This window comes from Malurus melanocephalus, unplaced genomic scaffold (genome assembly GCF_030028575.1).
Source record: "Malurus melanocephalus ecotype Western Australia unplaced genomic scaffold, MMel_1.1 scaffold_548, whole genome shotgun sequence".
In the NCBI taxonomy this organism is placed as follows: Eukaryota; Metazoa; Chordata; class Aves; order Passeriformes; family Maluridae; genus Malurus; species Malurus melanocephalus.
In genome coordinates, this window is record NW_026623780.1 from 334,957 (window position 1) to 351,643 (window position 16,687).

At 50.6% G+C, this 16,687-nt stretch overlaps 1 protein-coding gene across 1 annotated transcript; it reads left to right on the top strand.

The window, feature by feature from the left end:
• The first annotated feature begins 1,249 nt into the window (after positions 1-1,249).
• CCDC15 (coiled-coil domain containing 15) lies at positions 1,250-16,678 on the top strand. Its single transcript, XM_057382081.1, has 11 exons — positions 1,250-1,322; positions 1,914-2,111; positions 3,737-3,886; positions 4,678-4,842; positions 5,577-5,654; positions 9,003-9,164; positions 10,231-10,350; positions 11,973-12,076; positions 14,057-14,227; positions 14,299-14,447; positions 15,094-16,678. The coding sequence occupies exons 2-11, from the start codon at positions 1,938-1,940 to the stop codon at positions 15,198-15,200; spliced, it is 1,380 nt and encodes a 459-aa protein (XP_057238064.1). The 5' UTR covers positions 1,250-1,322; positions 1,914-1,937; the 3' UTR covers positions 15,201-16,678.
• Positions 16,679-16,687: the final 9 nt, after the last annotated feature.

The window sequence follows — 16,687 nt, forward strand, 5'->3', positions numbered from 1 at the left end:
TTTTTTTTTTTTTGTTCTTTCGTTTCTCAATAGAGCCCTGTGTCCTGGTGGCTTTCGCCTCCCCAGCGGCCTCGAGCTGACATTTATTTGAGGAAAAACCACTCAGATTTGCAATTTTTCCCCGGTTACAGACCCCCAGTTCCATGTTTTCCCAGTCCCGGGGATGCTCTTGAGGTCGGGGGCATTACCCCATCGAGCCCAGCTGAAGTTTGCCATCCCCTCCACGGACAATCCCATAGGATTTCGGGCTCTGAACATTCCATTTAGCTGGGGGTTTCTTTTTGAGGGATATTCTGCAAAGTTGAACCCCCACCTCAAAAGATCTCCCCCCTGCTTTTTTTTCCCCCTCCTCTTCCCAGGGTCTAAAACGAAGCCCGGTGGCATCCAGGCTTCATTCCARCTCCATGCCAATTAGCGCGAGTTCCCCGGGCATCGCTGAATAGGGCAGCGGGATGTGAGGCAGGATGCCCGGAGCCGCTTCCCACCCCCCTCCGCCGAGACCTGCCAAGCTCATCACCCCAGTGAGCTACCGCCCACCCCCCGAGGGCTTCCTGACCCCCAAAAGGGGCCGGTGCCTCCAAGCATCCTGTCCCAGAGGGAAGGTGATGCTTTGGGGAGAAACGTTATGGGGAGATGGTAAAGGGGAGGGGTTTGGGGGACTTCTGAGGAGGACACTATAGGGAGATCCTACAGGGATTTGGGTAATGCTAGAGAAAGAGACTTTGAGGGAGTTTTGGGGAGACATTTAGGGTGACAGACTCGTGAGGCAGATGCTTTGGGGTCACGCTACAGTGAGATGCTTTGAGGTAGTCTTTAGGGGGATGCGGTGGGGAGATGTAAGGAGATACTTGGAGCAGGTTAAGGATGCGGTGTGTGACCTTGTAAAGATATTTGGGAGCGACTTTCAGGACGCTCGGTGTACGGTGTTCCAGGGATGCTTCGGGTGCGGTTTCGGGGGTGCGCTGAAGCAGACACCGTGCCCCCTTCTCCATTCGCACCGGAGGCGGGACTCGAACCAGCAACCTCAGAACCGTGAGGGGCGGGGCTGGGCGGGGCTGGGGCGGGCTGTGGTTGGCTAATCAGGACAGGGGCGGAGTTTGGGGCGTGGCCTGGGGGTGGAGCGGAAGGCGGGGCTGGGGCGGGCTGTGGTTGGTTAATGATGAAGGGGCGTGGTTGGGGGCGTGGCTGAGGGCGAGTCGAGGGCGGGCTCGGGGGTGGATCACCGGGGGCGTGGCCCGGGAGGGGCGTGGCCGGGGGCGTGGCCGTGCCGACGGAAGCGGCGCCGGGATTCAAAGCGGCGGTGGAGGCGGAAGCGGCGGTTGGTGCGGCCTGAGGGGGCCCGGCGGCGCTCGGGGAGCTCGGGCGGGCGGAGCGCGAGAGGGGTGAGGGGAGGCGATGGGGGTTACGGGGGATGAAGGTGCAGGGGCCTACGGGGGCGATTGTGGGGAGAGACGGGACGATGGGCCCGCGGCTGTGGAGGGTCGGGGTGAAAGGGGTGCCCAGAGGTCCATGGGGAGATGGGGAGATGAGGGTACAGGGGCACAGGGGGTGGGGGGCGATGAGGTGCTGGGTGGGGGCGGTAGAGTAGGGGATTTGGGGAGATTTTACCACGAAGGATTGGGGACGTTCGGAGGAGGGGGGCAGCTAAAAATGGGGTGCTCTGGGGAGGGATAATTGGGGAGACAGTGGGGAGAGCGGATGCAGTGGTGAAGAGAGGCACAGGGGGTGTTGGGGGCACTCAGCACGAAGGGCTGAGGGTGCCCAGTCAGAGGGGGGCTGCAGGTGGGGTACCCGGGGGCTGGAGAGCTGGGGGAGCAGGAGACTGAGGGGAAACAGGCAGGGGGGGCAGGAGATGGGGCAGGGTACAGATTGGAGTGCTCGGGGAGACCCCTCACCTCTGCTCCCGTCCCCAGAGCCGGGCCCGCGGCCGTGCCGGGATGGTGCCCCCACTGCAGGAGCAGCGCTGGGCCCCCGGGCAGCCCCCGGCCGGGCACCAGGCGAGAGCMGTGCGGCGCAGCTGGCGAGTGGTGGCCGAGAGGAACCAGACCGCGGTTCCTGTGGTCGTCTGGGTGGAGAGTGCGACAGGGCAGCCGGAGCAAAGCCCGGCCTTTGTGAGTGCACCGAGGGCACCATCTACTGGGGCATCTCTAACCCCTCAATGTGCCAGTAAAACCCCAGGGTGCATCAGAGCCAAAAGTGATCTTTTTCACAGCCTGAAGGCAGACAGGAACATGGCTTGTAAAAACAGTAATAATTTGTTTTAATGTGATTTAGTGGGATGAGAAGCTGCTGTGGTGTCCATGTAGTCTGGCCTCCCTGTTGCACAACATCTCTCCAAGTTGTTCCCCCTCCAATAAACTGTGTTTTCTGAGGAGAAATGCATCAGTTTTAAACATCAGTCAGGTGGAGAACCCAACCAGTGCTGCTTGTTCCTCACTTTTCCACTCATCCCTAAAGGATGTCAGGGAGTTGAGATTTTATTCTGTGTTTCTGATTTAAAAAAAAAAAAAAGAAAAAAAATTTAATTGAGTGTTTCAGGGTCTGGAGCCAATCTTCACTGTACCCCATTAGAAACACTTAAGGAAATCTTCATGGATGCTTATCTCGGGGATTTCTGCTTTGAGGGTTATTCTAAGAGGACTAAAAGTGCATTTAWTATTGGATGATGAGTTCAGTCCCCTGTAATTAATGTCTGAACATTACAGAAGCTCCTGCCCTTCTGAGATGATTTATTTCTATATTGTAATTTAAATCCTGAAAGGTTGAGATAATATATGGAAATCAATCATCTCCATATTCCACAGAACTTCCATTTTGGCGCTATGAAACTTCTGGGGAAGCTGAACTTTTCCTGACAGCTTCAGGGGGCCTGGATGCTCCTGGGGCCCTCCATGTGAGGTTTCCAGGGGTGAATGAAGCTGCCCAGGGTTATCCAGCTTATTTAATACACTTTTAATTAATATGTAGTAATGCCTCGTACACCAGAGTTGCTGCTGAGCTGGCCCTGGGCTGTTCCCTAGGGCACTGCCTCAGTTTCATCCCTAACAATGTGGATTTCTCCCCATCTTGGGGCTGTGCTGACCCTGCCATTCCAAGTTCATCTTTGGCCTCCCCCCTTTCCCCATCCCTTCAGTCTCCGGTGTCTCTTGCTGTGGTGGCAGCCAGGACAGCAATGCTGTTATAATTTAGGCCATGGTGGTGTTGTAGAGTTGCTTGGCAGAATTGCAAGAAGAAAAAAATGGGATTTTTTTGTTTTTGAGGGCATTGCTCTTGATCTTTCACTTCCAGTGGTAAAGACATTCCAGAGCAGTTCTGTGCTCTGTGATCTGCTTCCCTGATGCCCTTCCAGCCTTGCAGAGCATTAACAGGATGATAGGGTGACCAGTTCCTTTTGGGTCCAGGCTCTGGATATTTGAGCATCCTTTCATGGGAGCAGGAGCCAGGAGCTTTTCCCTGAGTTTCATTTCGCTTTCCTTCCCTGTGTGTTGCAGGGAGGCAAAGGCAGAGGTGTGCATGCTCCGAATCTCTAGTCAGACTCAATCCAGCCCATAATAACCCAGTAGATATTGTCCAAGCTGTTACTCCGCAGATTTTGAAACAAAACATGCAGKTTGCTCTGGGTGCTGCTTCTCTGCCTAGTCACTCCAGGTGGGGGGGAAAGGGATGCAGTGATACAAACTGCTCTAACGCTACGATGTAGCAAAACCCTGGTGAAATCAGCTTCTACCTCTCCCAGGCTTCGGCATTGGARGTGGAGGAGAAGCTGAAGGAGCAGCAGCAGAAGAAGGCAGCCAGCCTGAGGAGATTCCAGGGCGAGGTGAGGCAGCGGGTCAACCGGCAGGTCAGGATGCGCCGGAGGCTGGAGCTGCAGAAGTCCTATGAAGCAGTAAGTGAGGCTCTGTCGGGAGAAACTCCTTCTAACCCAACATCAGTTGGAAAAAATCCAGACACTGGAGTTTAAGTCAAGGTGTTAATGAGAAAAAAATGAGTCACAGGTTCCAGACACTGTGGTAGCAAAGTGTCTAGGCAGGCTGGGTCAGCGTGACACTTTGCCTGGTGCTGGAGGTGCTTGAAGTCTCTCCAGGGAAAGGTTCTGGCTTCCTCAGGCAACAGCAGAACAAAGTCCTGGAGCTCTCTGCAGAATTGCCTGGAGTTAAAAAACAGCCAGGCAGGAGTTGGGAATGATGTGGATGTCTCCTGGCTGCAYTTGAAGCAAAGCAGCTTTTCTGTTGTCTCTTTTATGATCCCTTTTCTAGAGGAGCCAAATAGTTTTCAAGCAACACTTTCCCTCTGTCTCCACATTCCTTTTTCCCCCATGGTCTTGTTTTGGATTATCCCATGAATATATTTAATCCTTTCTGCTCTCAAACAAGTGCTGGGGAGACTTGCCAGGATCTGACTGTGGCAGAAAAGAGAATGCACTGAGATGTCACCAGCTTTGGCCGCCCTTGGGGTGTTTGGGCTGTTTCCATGGCTGACTGGGGATGTCCTCATGTAACACTGCCAGCTCCAAGCAGGAAGCCTGCAAATGCCCTCAGCCCCAAAGAGCCTGATAATTCTTTGTACTTTCTCAGCCTGGAGAGCCAAAACCTCCATCCCAAGGGGAGTAAAATGTCACCACGGTTGACATTTTACCGGGTCGTGGTTGGAGATCCCATGTGGCTTTTTTCCTGGCAGGTGGAGAGGCAGAGCAATGTTGCTGTGCAGTACCCAGCCCCCTGGAAGAACCCGTGCCTGTTCCAGAATATCCCTGCTCCCATCATCTGTGGGCCCGGTGCTGGCTCTGGCCCATCCTGGCAGGAAGAGATGCACGATGAGCCATTCCAGCAACAAGCTGCCGAGGTGAGCCCTGCCCCTCCTGCCTTTCCGTCTCTGCTTCAGCCTTTAGATCCTCCGTGTCTGAAATGTAGAACAGCCAATGTTTCTTGTTTTCCTTTACAGCACATCCCTAATATTTGGGTTTAGATATCGAATGAAATGTTAGCTAGCACTGTCACAGCTGGGTGGCTCGGTGGGGATGTTGTGGCTGAAGTGTCCTGGCTGCTCCCAAACGCGGTGTTTTYCCAGCCGTGTCCTGGCGCAGAGGTGGCACTAGGTGGTGCCAACTCATTGCAGCTTGTCTTCTGCAGACCAAAATCTGGGAAAACCTGCCTTCAGGACTGTTTAAGCATATTTATTTTTAATAGTGATGTTTATGGTGCATTTGGTGCTTTAGAAAGCCTKTGTGCTTGCCTAGGAGCTGGAGTTATTCCAGTTGAAGCACCATGGAATGCATTCCACTTAAAGTATCTTGGGGTGGAAAACCACTTCTGGCTGGATACCAAGCAGGAAAATTTGGGATCTGGCATCTCAACAACATGTTTTGGGAGCAGATGAGTTGCCTGGATCAGGATTTCCAGGCCTACTTACTTGGGGCACCCTTTATTTTGGAGCACTTCTGAAAGGCCCCTCTGGCTGAGTKTGTGTTGGGTCCTGCTGCCTCGATGGCACTCCTTGGCTGCAGCAGACTGATTGGGAGATCTCTCCATGCAGCTGAACTTGTCCTGTCTTTTTTTTTGCCTTCCCTCTGGCTGCAGCTCAGCAARGCTGTGAAGCAAGTGCGGCGCAGGCTGGCGTCCTGCAGGACCAGGTCCCCTGGTGCCTGGAGACGGGAGGTGAGCAAGGGCTGYCTGGGGTGGGGACACAGAAATCACCTTGAATTTTGAAGGTTTGGCTCTAATTAGCAAATCCAAAGCGGAAGTTTCTCCAGCAGGATTGAAATAAATTGTGCTTTGCTGACCCATGTGTGGGCAACCCAGTTTTCAGAGAAGGCAGCAGGATAAAGTGTGTGAAAAAATTTCTGTGATGAGCTCAAGAATGCAAAAAAGACTTTTAAAGGTTGAGATTGTKATCTGAGTATCTGGGAGGAATGTGAGGACCAACCCTCCCTTCAGGTGCCTTTATTTCTTCAAACCTCAACAACTCCTTCCATTACATCAATCCTTTGTTTTGTGTGGGTGGTAAAGATCTGGAGGGTTTTCCTCACCCGGGGCTGGCTTCTGCTGGGGAATGGTTGGCACGCAGGCTGCTTTCCTCGAAGCACTGCATGGAAGGAGGTCACTCCCACCTTCTGTTCTGCTGAATTTCATCATGCTTTTGCCCCTCAGGTTCTCAAGAACAGCTCTATATTGTAGCTATTACCTCAGTCTCTATGCCAAGGTCTTTCCTAAACTGGCTTTGGGGAATGCCAGCAGCAACCCAGCCTGGTGTTTTGTCTTATGGCCTCTGGAGCCAGTTTCCTGCCCATCCTGTAAGTCTTCATTCCCTTCTCTTTCTCAGGTTCACCAAAGGTGAAGTAGATCTTGGCTGATTATCTAGAAAATACCCTTTATAGAAGGGCTGGTCTRGCTCTTTTTCTGTGTACTCTTCGATTTCTGATGAAGTCAGCTCTGCAAACAGGACTTAAAAAAACACGATAATCATGGGCTCAAAAACMTCGTTACCTGTTTCCAACAGCAAACATCCCTCTCATCTGAGCTCTCAATGCATTCAGTGAGATGAGTTGATTCATGACCCCATAAATAACAGAGCCACTGCCCAGGTGAGCCACAGGGTTGCAGGAGACCCGTGGGAGTCCTGGGCAAGTCATCCACAGCAGTGAGAAACACTGGGAGGGGTTTGGGACCATCCTCCCACCCCAGCCTCACTGCAGCTACACTTAATCTACATAAGAAGGCTTAACAGCTTCCCTGGGYGATTTATTCTGGGAGGAATGTATTGATTTATTGCATTGCTCTGTTTTATTACCCCGTGATATATGAGGAGAAAAAAGCTCTAATATTAATCTGAATCTCTTTCCCTGTATGAAGGTTTGGCATGTTCCCAGCCTGGCAGGGCAGCAGCATGTTCCCTTCTCTTCAGGTGCAAAAGGCTGCCACAGACACAGCCATGGACTTAACCCCCTTAGTAGTGCTGTCTCTGCTTTTGCCCTCCCTGGATTTCCTCATTCTGTGTATTCCAGCCCATTTCTTTGGTTTAAACCAGAGTTTTTTTCACCCAATAATTCTGCAATGCAAGCGGGGTCAATAGCTTAATCAAGATGCTCCTTTCTTGCTTCACCCAGGCTGATAATGAAATCAAAGAGCAGAGCCCACCCYGTTCTTACCCTATTTCTGTGCAGTGAACTCCTGAGACCAAATCTGGGCCATGTTTTTAATCAGTTTTGTGCATCCCATGTCAGACTTCCATCTAACAGGTTTTKCTTTACCCCAGTGTTGAATTAGGCCACTTCAAGAGCTCAGCTGAACCCCAGAGTCTTCTGCTGCTCTTTGCCTGAGGCCTCTTCCTTCTATTGTAGGAGCCATTCAGCTCAGCCTGACCTGACTTGCTCTTGACAAATTTATGCTAGTTAGTGCTTATCTTGTTTTCTTGTGGCTTACAGGCAGTTTGCAAGGTGATTTCCTCTTGTTTTTTTTTGAAAGTCACTAAGTTAAACTCTTGAGGCTAAAGTCTTCTATTTGGTGTTTCCTTTCCTCTCCTTTAAAGAGAGATACTCCTTTGTGCCCTTTTCTGATAATCAGGACCCCCACAGATTTCAGGGAGCTGTTTGCACYTTGGCTGCTGCTCCTGGCAGTAGTCCAGGGCAGGTTGTTCCTCCTTAAAAATCTCAGCTTCTAGGATAACCCGACCTTTTCTTCCCAGTAATAGTCCCAGCATTTTTCTCCCTGCTCCTGCTGTCCTTTGGCTGAAGTGTTTTTTTTTTTTTCTCCTTCAGTCCTGTTTTCTGCATTTTTCTTCTTCTTTTTCCTTTTTCCTTGTAAAATGTTGCATTCTCTGTGATCAATAATCCATATTCCTAAAATCGTTGCTCTTTCTCTTCCCACAAGATTTCTTTWCAGGTCATAAGCATCCAAAGAGTTAATTCCTTGCTTTCCCAAGCAGATACTGAAATGGTAGTTGCCTGGAAATGACCTGTCCAGTGTTCCACGGTCATCCTGTACACTGAGTCTTTGCTTTCAGGGTGTGGTGGGCAGGGTTTGTAGGTCRCCAGCGTGGCAGCACCCAAATTCTTTCCCCCAATGTCTTATTCCACAAAGTTGGTAGGTTTTTTCCAGTTTCATGTCTTTCTGCCTTCAGTGCTCCAGACCATCCRAAGCAATAACCCTTCCCTTTATCCTCACTGAAGCAGCCATTCTGTCATATTTCTTTATAATGGGGTTGATGGAGTAATTTCTGTGCCTATCAAGTAATTCCATGTTCACACTGACTCCAGGCTATTCTCTGTCCTTCCCAAACAGCAGCAGCATCAAGGAATTCATGGCATGACCTGTTCTCCTACTGATCCATCCTTTCCCTGTCAGCAGTCCTGCTCTTCCCTTCCCACCATGCTAAAGGAAAAAAAATAAAAAGCAAGAGAAAAAAAAAAATTATCCTGGCTCCAAGCTTGCTTCTGGCATTTTGATTCTTTAGTTTGTAGAAAACAATCTGCTGCCTCTCAAAATATTGTGGATTGCCACTGGGAGCCTGCCCACTTCCCATCTGAAGGAATGCACTCTGTGCTCGGGTGTCGCTCAGAGATCCCAGCTCCTTGCCACTGTGAAGCAGTGCCTGGAGAGGTTTTTGCCTTGCTTGCCTTCACCCCACATGTCTGTCCTGTTGCTTCTGCACTTGGGGAGAGTGTAGTCCCACTCACCGTGCTGCATTGCTGATCATGTCCAAGTGACAGCGCACACACCCTGGTGTTAAAGCTGCTCCAAGGGTGTCCCATTTTCCCGTGGTGCCAAAGCAGCCAGATTTCAATTCCATGTCAAATCTTGTMAAATTTGTGTGTCCTAAAATTATTTCTCCTGCACATCCAGGCTGTGTGAGGACGAAATTATTTCTGTGGCACATCTTGGCCAGAACAACATCCTGGCYAGACARTAAAGTAATGCCTTGACTTTCTARCATTAAAATGTTRTTAGAGAGTTTTTGTTTTTCCCACAGTTTCAGTGACAGTTACACCCATGTCCTCCCTTCTKCAGAAACTAGACCCTTGCCCTGCAGCCCTGGTGCCCGTGGATGAGAGTGAGGAGCTGCTGCTGGTGGGACACCACGATCTGCCTGCTGAGCTGCTGGAGCAGGACACAGCCACAAATGGCATTGGGCAGGATGATGACTTCTACATCAAAATTGAATTAGGAAAAGTAAGACTTGTGCAAAGTTGTTTTTAGGAGGTTCAGATCATTACATTTATTTTGCAGTCTGGAAGAGGCTGCTCTCTGAGTAGTTGTTCCCTCAGCAACTAAGCTCCTGCTTAGCTGTTAAGCAGGCTGGAGTGTTGGAGCTCAGTAGGATTGGTGCTGCCATTCTCTGCTTTCATGTACAGCTGTGGCCTTGAAGGGGTTCGATTCCTGCCCACTTGTGATGCCATTTGGCCCCCCAGACAAAGCTGAAACCGAGGGCTTAACAGTCATATCACAACCAGAGCCCTGCTCAGACCACACTGCAAGACCTGAGGGTGGAAGAGATCAAATCAGTCAGAAAACTCATAGAAAAGGGTGGCAGGAAAACAAAAAGCTTTGTATCAGATGAAGAAGGTGGCTGTGGCAATCCTAGTGCCTGGGGGTGGCAGGTGCTGCCCTAGGAGGGRTTGATGTACTTGATGTACTTATCGTTCCTCTTTTGTTTTCAGGCAGCTTTTTTGAGTGTCTGGGGGGAGGAAATGGTTCATCCTGTTTACCTGGGGTGGTTGGCAGAGGTTTTATGGCTGTGGCAGTGTGTGCCCAACCTTGGCTGGGGATTAGTCCAGCTTGGAGCAGAAATACTGGCTGGGCAGATAGTGAGCGGGGGGGAGACAGCGGAAGTTTATGCTGAGGTTTACACTGAGGTTTAGGGAGATGTTGGCTGTGGAATTCCCCTTACACTTAGTTTTTTGTCACACTTCATGAAGTTCATAATGGAAGTTTGGRATGGGGAGATGTTCATCCATATTTAAACTAAACCAGAACCCTCCTCTGAGGATATCTTTAGAGAGTTTGACAAAGCTTTGGGGCTCAGACTCTGTCAAGATGTGGCACATTTCTCCTGTTCATGGCCAACCCAAACCACTGATAAACAGGTGGGTCACCCCCATTTCACAGGGGGGTCATCTCACTGAGGTCTGCAGGGATCCCACATGGGACCTGCCTCCAGTGAAGGGCATTTTTGTRGGGAAATATGAGAAATTTAACTTTGGTGATGCTGATGCTGTTCCTTTCTGTTGTCTCTCAGGTCTATGATGGAGTGGTCAAGGACTCAAGCCTGCCTGAGCCTCCTGGGAGGCCACACACTGAATACCAACCTCCCCTCATACTCTGGGCTGGTGTTGACCAAGAGGAAACCARGAAGCAGGTCTGTCCAGGGGAGCCAAGCCCTCGTGGCTTTTTTTGAAAGGGATTGGGTGTTGGGAATGCTGCTGCCTCAGATAAGAAGCCTCAGAGGAGAGGAGCTTTGACGTATGAAACCCCTACTCAGTTTAGTTTGTCAGATTCCATGGTGTCTCAAGTCTTGGGCAAAGCTACCAGGTTATTTTTTAAGATCTGCCATGACTAAGTGCAACTGTTCTGTACTCCTGCAAAATCTGGAATCTGAATAACACCAACATCTTGAAGGAGAAACAAACTCCATTCTTTCTGCCTGGCGAAACTGAGGGACGCTTGCTGTAGTTGCAGGGAGCCCAAGAAGCTGCCAAAGATGCTTAAAAAAGAGAAAAAGAAAAGAAAGGACAAAGCCAAATTTATCTTGTTTAGGCACAAGGGTAGAATATAAAGGTTTCTCTGATGTTGGGGTAGTCTCAAGCCCAGCCTGCAGGCCTGATGCCGAGTAGATGATTTCACAGTGAGTGTTTACAGCCTGTGTCCTGGACAGTTTGGCTCATGCTGATCTGAGTGATACAGAGTGATGATATTTGTCTTGGATGCCTAAAGCCAGTGACTTTTATTTTCCTGCTTCCTCCTGCCATGAAGAGGAACATTTCCCTCTCCTTCTGTCACCTTTCTTGCAGTGTGTGGCGTAAAACTCTGAACAATTTGCACGTTTTTTGTTCCTTACAAGTGTTTTCCAACTAGCTGATCCCAAATATGGCTGTGGTTTCTTGCCAGTGTGACAACAGCTGGGGCTTCTCAGRCTGCTCCTCCTAACTCCACCATTCCCTCTCCCCTTGCTTTTTATCTCCTTGGCTCTGATCCATCCAAGATAACTGGTTTTGCAGCACTCTCCCCTGTCTGGGTTTTTTCCATCCWGTTTTCTTCACTGGCAGCCTGGTGATGTCTCCTCCTCCTCCTTCTCCTTTATCTCCAGCTGTGCTGGGCTTTCTCCACTGGCTGAGGTGGACAAACTCAGTCCAAAGGTTTTGGCATTCATGAGAAAAAATCTATGCCTTAAACTTTTGGGAGTCATGGAGCTCAAACTGTCTCTGTACTCCCATGGGAGGGCTTTTGATGTGAGCTTTAGCCAGGAGTTTTCCCTGCCCTTGGTGCATCAGTGGGATCAGCCAAAGCCCAGGCACTGAACCCTCAGGATCCATAAGGGAGTTGTTCCCTGCAGGGCCCCTGGATTTGTCTCAGCAGTGGAACCTCTGTGGTTCTCCCACATGCAGAGAATCCAGCTTGGTGTTGTAAGTTCATCTTTTGGAGGAGATACAGGATTCCAGTGAGCTGCAAGGGAGCACCAGTCTCCAGGTGGATCCAAATTCAAGTGGGTTGAAGTCTGAATYGGYTCTTTTACCCTCAGCAAAGCAAGARTTTAAGAATCTTCTGTCCATAGAAAGCTTCAGTGGAGGGATGCTGGTACAAAGCCCTTCAATGCTTCGAGATGACTTGGTCTTTCCTGCCTCAGGGCCATCTCTCCAGCTTTCAGCCCTGGGTCACGTGCACTCAGGGATGTTTGAGGGTCTTTTGGGGAAAGAGTGAGGTTCCATGCTCCTGAAATTAAGCTGATACTTATCCCAAATGTCCTTCTCTTCTCCTCYGAAGCGGCAGATCGAGTTCCTGCGGTGCCGGCGCCTCTTCATGGCCATGGAGCGGGAGCGGGTGAGGGAGCACCAGCGACAGCGAGAGAGGCAGCAGAGAGTTGCCCAGTGAGTCTGTGCASGTGGTGGGGTCACTCCTCCATCAGGGCAGGGACCTTCAGGAGGTTGGAAAGATCTTGTGAGCTTGTCTGGTGTAAGCCAGGCRCTGATCTGTGACCTTCCTGGGGTGGGATTCACACAACCAACCCCCMAAGAGAGACCCCCAAAGGGCCATGTTGAGTCCTTTAGTGCTTCTCTGTCTCATTTTCAAGTCCCTGTGCAGCTTGTTTAGGAGTTGGGAGCCAAAACAYGGGGCTGGGAGAGATGCAGCTTCCCAAACCATGACTCTTGGAACCCCAGCCTGTGTTTAGAAACTTTGGGGTGAGGTCACGTCATTGTGGTTAAGCTGTGACTATCCCTGACATTTTTAGTATCAGACCCTTCACCCTCACMGCCATAAAAACTTATACAGTGTAATAAAATAATTTCCAGGCGTTTGTTCCAGAGTTGAACACTCGGTTTCTGTGTAAAAGTGTCAGTTGTGGGTAGGGTTTCTCAGCTTCTCCCTTGAAGGAGTTCCTTAAAGAGGAGCTCTGCAAATTCAYAGCAAAATAGGAAATACCCTCCAATTTTGTGTTTTCCCTGGCTTTCCTTTGAATGAGCTGATCTAACTCTGACCATTCTGGCTCTTCTGTGACCAGATTTAGTGGAAGCAGGACAGGAACTGCAGGGCAGGATTTTGATAGACATTTTTTGGGGGAAAAGCTGTGAGTCTAAAGCAGTGCTTGTCCAGCCCCATCTCTGACATTCTGATGACACTTGGGAGCTTCAGAGAGCTTGTCCTACMCTGTGAATGCTGGCATGGCCCCAGCAACTTCCTAGTTTGTGTGATACCTTTTTATTATTATTATTTTTTCCYTTSAAGTGTGTGCAAAGAAGAGCTGGGTTTGTAATTACAGGGTGTAAAGCCCCAAGTTGGCCTTGGCCTCMGTTTCTGGAACAGATTTATGGTGTTGTATTTAAGGCTCTACATTTTATTTAAAACTACTTCTGAGTTTATAACTCAACTAGAGAAGTTTGACTTCAGCACTTTCCTTCTGTATGTAAAGATCTAACCTCCTGCATGAAGGAGGATCCGAAATGTCTTGTCTGATGACACAGCCTTCCCCTGGCTTCTTCCCAGCCTCGATTTTGTGTTTTAACACCTCCTGGGACACATTGTTGCAYTTGGCAATAAAACGTCAGATATGTGGATGTAAAGCCTTCATGCTTTGCAGTTTCTGCCTGCCAGGGGAATGTGTGCTGTGTTTGGTGGGAATGAAACAACCCAGGCTACACCAAAGGGCTGGAGGGATATGTAGGTGCAAGGGAGATTGAGGAAATAGAGGAAAACTTGGTTAAAAATATGTCTTAAAGCCTGTTTTGGAGTAAAGGGGGGATCCTTGGAGTGTCTTTGCTGMAGCCCTGTTATGCTTCCCTGTGCTGGAAGCTGCTGGTGGAAGGATCCAAGCTCAGAATCAGAGGCAGTGGGAATTGGGGAAGCTGGGAAGCTGAGCTGTTGGTCCCTTCTGGTGGGGATTAAAGAGCCCAGCCTTGGGATTGATGCTTGGTTTAAGGAGAGAAGCACAGCTCTGGGGAACTGTAGGTGGAGGGAGTGTGGATGTGATGCTGAAAAGAACTAGAAGAGAAAGTCCATGATGGTGTGAAAACAGGCAGGCAGGACGAGTTTGAGGGCAGGAGAACATTCACAGCTTGGTGTTGCTGTATGGGAGAAGAACAGAGGCTCACAAAGCATTTTTGACTGTTTTTATGTTCAAAGCAAATGTATTTATTTCTGTATTTATTTCTGTATTTATTTCTGTATTTATTTCTGTATTTATTTCTCTTTGTTTCCATTTATTTCTATTTAATGCTGTGGTCAGTGCAGAGTTACTGTTGCCTTTGAAAGCAGCAGCATCACCCAGATTCCTGTGCCCTGCTGTCACAGCCGGGGACCAGACAGGAATTAGGATGGGGAAGCTCCTTCCCTAAACCCGTGTGTTCCTGCAGGATCAAGAGGCAGAAGGAGAAGCAGCGCCGGGCAGAGGAGCAGAGGATGCGAGACATGGCTGAGGAGAGAGAGCTCTCCCAAGGAGAGGGAACCTGGGAAGCTCTGGCCCAGCTGCAGCTGGAGGAGAGGAGGGTGAAGGACAGACAGCAGCGGGATAAGGAGCACATGAGGTACAGCCAGYCCAGGCTCCTTGTGCAGAGCCAGCTGGCACTGGCACAGGTGAATGTTTGATCCCTTGCAGGTACGTTGAAGCCCTGAGAGCCCAGATGAGGGAAAAGATCAAACTCTGGAACATTGATTTGCCCCCGCTGTGTTCCTGTGGGTCTGATTTCTGGGATTGCCACCCCGATACCTGCGCCAATAACTGTGTCTTCTACAAAAACCACAAAGGTAGGAGCTCCTGCTTCCAGAGAGGAGACATCTGGGCCTGGATCCCTGATTAGACAAGGAGAAATCAAACTAGAATAGGTGTTTCCATGCTCCTGGGCTGCTGTGTAGAKATGCTGCTCCAAATATGCTCTGGAGAGGGCAAGGAAAGGCTTTGCTGCCTGACCCAACCTTTTCCCTTAGGGAGTGGCATCCYCAGCAAAGCACCAGCCCCTACAATGTGTTAAATAACACACCCGTGGCAGGGTCACATGTGGCTGGGGACACAGCAATGCTGCAAAGCATCTTATTAGGAGCACAGAGCTCTCTTCCTTAAAAGCTGAATCTTCTGCTGGGAAGGTGCACAAAGGTGTGGAAAGGGCTGTCCTTAATGATGGAGTGCTCTGACCTTGAGCAGCTTGGGARAGTACATGCCTGGGCAAATGGGAGTCATCTGGGAGGGAAAATAGAGAAATTGGTGTTCATAAAATAATCTKCAGCTTCTGTACCGCTTTCTGTTTGGGAGCGTGTGTGGAAAACTCCAGGCACATCGATTTACCTTAAACCCCAATTATCTCTGCTCCGGGTGAAAGGCGAGAGCCAAGCCCAGTTTGGGGCCGTAAGTGCTGATCTCGTGCCCTGACCCCATTTCTGTGTCTGTCCTGCTCAGCCTACAGCCAGGCACTGCACTCTGTCATCACCTCCTGCGCCCACACGGCCACACGGCCGCTCCGGGGCCTGGCTGCTCTCTGTGCTCGCTCCGGGAAGCGTCTGTGACCAAAGCAGCTCCGTGTCCCGGTGGGAGCTGGGCCGTGTCCTGCCTGTCCCTCCACGCCAGCTGCCAGGACGATGTCACCTTTGCTCTCCGGGTTTGTGTGCCTCTCCCACCCTGCTCCGGGTGTGCAGTTGGCTGGGGCGATGGTCGAGGTGAAGGAGACAATTGCTCTGTGGGGTTGGTTTATGGCAGGCACTTACATTCTGGCATTTGCCTGTGGAATAAACTGTTTTCAAGGATTGTCTCATTTGAAATGTGAAAGGAGGAGAAATAAGGTGCCAGGGGTCAGTGTCTCTTACAGGAGGATTTCTAACCTTTCCCTGCTCCCTTCTCTCCCTTTTCCTAGGGCTTCTGCCAGCCCSTGACACTGGGATCACCTTCCAGAGCCAGCCTTTTATTGTTCTTTCCTTCTCCATGTGAAGACCTCTCTTCCAGTAACACCCACGCAGCTCTGTACCTGACCCACGCTCCATAGCCTCTCCTTTGCTCCAGAAAGGAGCATTTTTCTAGCAAAAAAACCTCCAGCCCTTTGCAGGGGTGGAGCAGGGTGGGTTTTGTCAAACCTGCCTGTAGTGGGGTATCGTGGAGCTGGGCGGAGGTTACTCCGTACCACATCATTAATATTTACTCCTCGCTGGCCMTCCTCTCCAATATTAACCAGGGCAGGAAGGATGGGTGGCCGAGCGTGCCGGATCATTTCTCKTCCCTCTTCCCATCCCACTGGACACAGAGCAAACCCACGACCCCGGTCCAGAGGTAGCACAGGGGCACAGAGCCAGCAACTGCTCCTCTGCTTCCCCTGGAGAATCATTCACTGAGGGGTCCGCGGTGGCTGATGCTGTTTATTAACAACTGCTTGCGTCAGGGGAAGGTGCTGCAGCCCTAACTCAGGGTGTTGGAGTGGGTTTGGAGGGGGCAGGGAAGCAAAGGGCTGAAGCTGCAAATGGGTTTTTTGTAACTGATTTCAGCTCTAGGGCAGCTGAGGACAAGCAGTTCCTTGGCAGGTCCCCAAAGCCTTGCTCAGGCCCCAGGCACCCCTGTACTCCTGTTGCTGCCTCTCTGGAGGGATCCCAAAGGGACTGTGGGCTGATTTGGGGCTTAGTTAAAGGAGTGATGACTGAATAAAGCTGTTGTTGCTCCTGATCCTCGATCTCCCCCTAGCAGGATAAATGGGATGCTTTAGTGGGGGGAGGATAAGGATTCCTCAAATCCCTGGAAATAATCCCAAATCAACTTTAGGGCAGCGAAGCCTGTTCGGGGGYTGCTGGGAAAGAGAGTGGAAAAGTTAAATGCAGCTTTTTCTGCTGGAGAAAACAGCACCAAGGGGGGAAGCTCACAGAGGCCCGGGGGGGTATGAACGGGGCTGGTCGGTCCCTTCGGGGCTTTGCCCCTGTCCCACTGCCCAGCGCGGCTGTYCCCTCGTTCCAGCCGGATCTGAAGTGGATTTTTGTTTCAGCGGGAGCGAGGACAGCCCGGTTCTCTCCTCGGG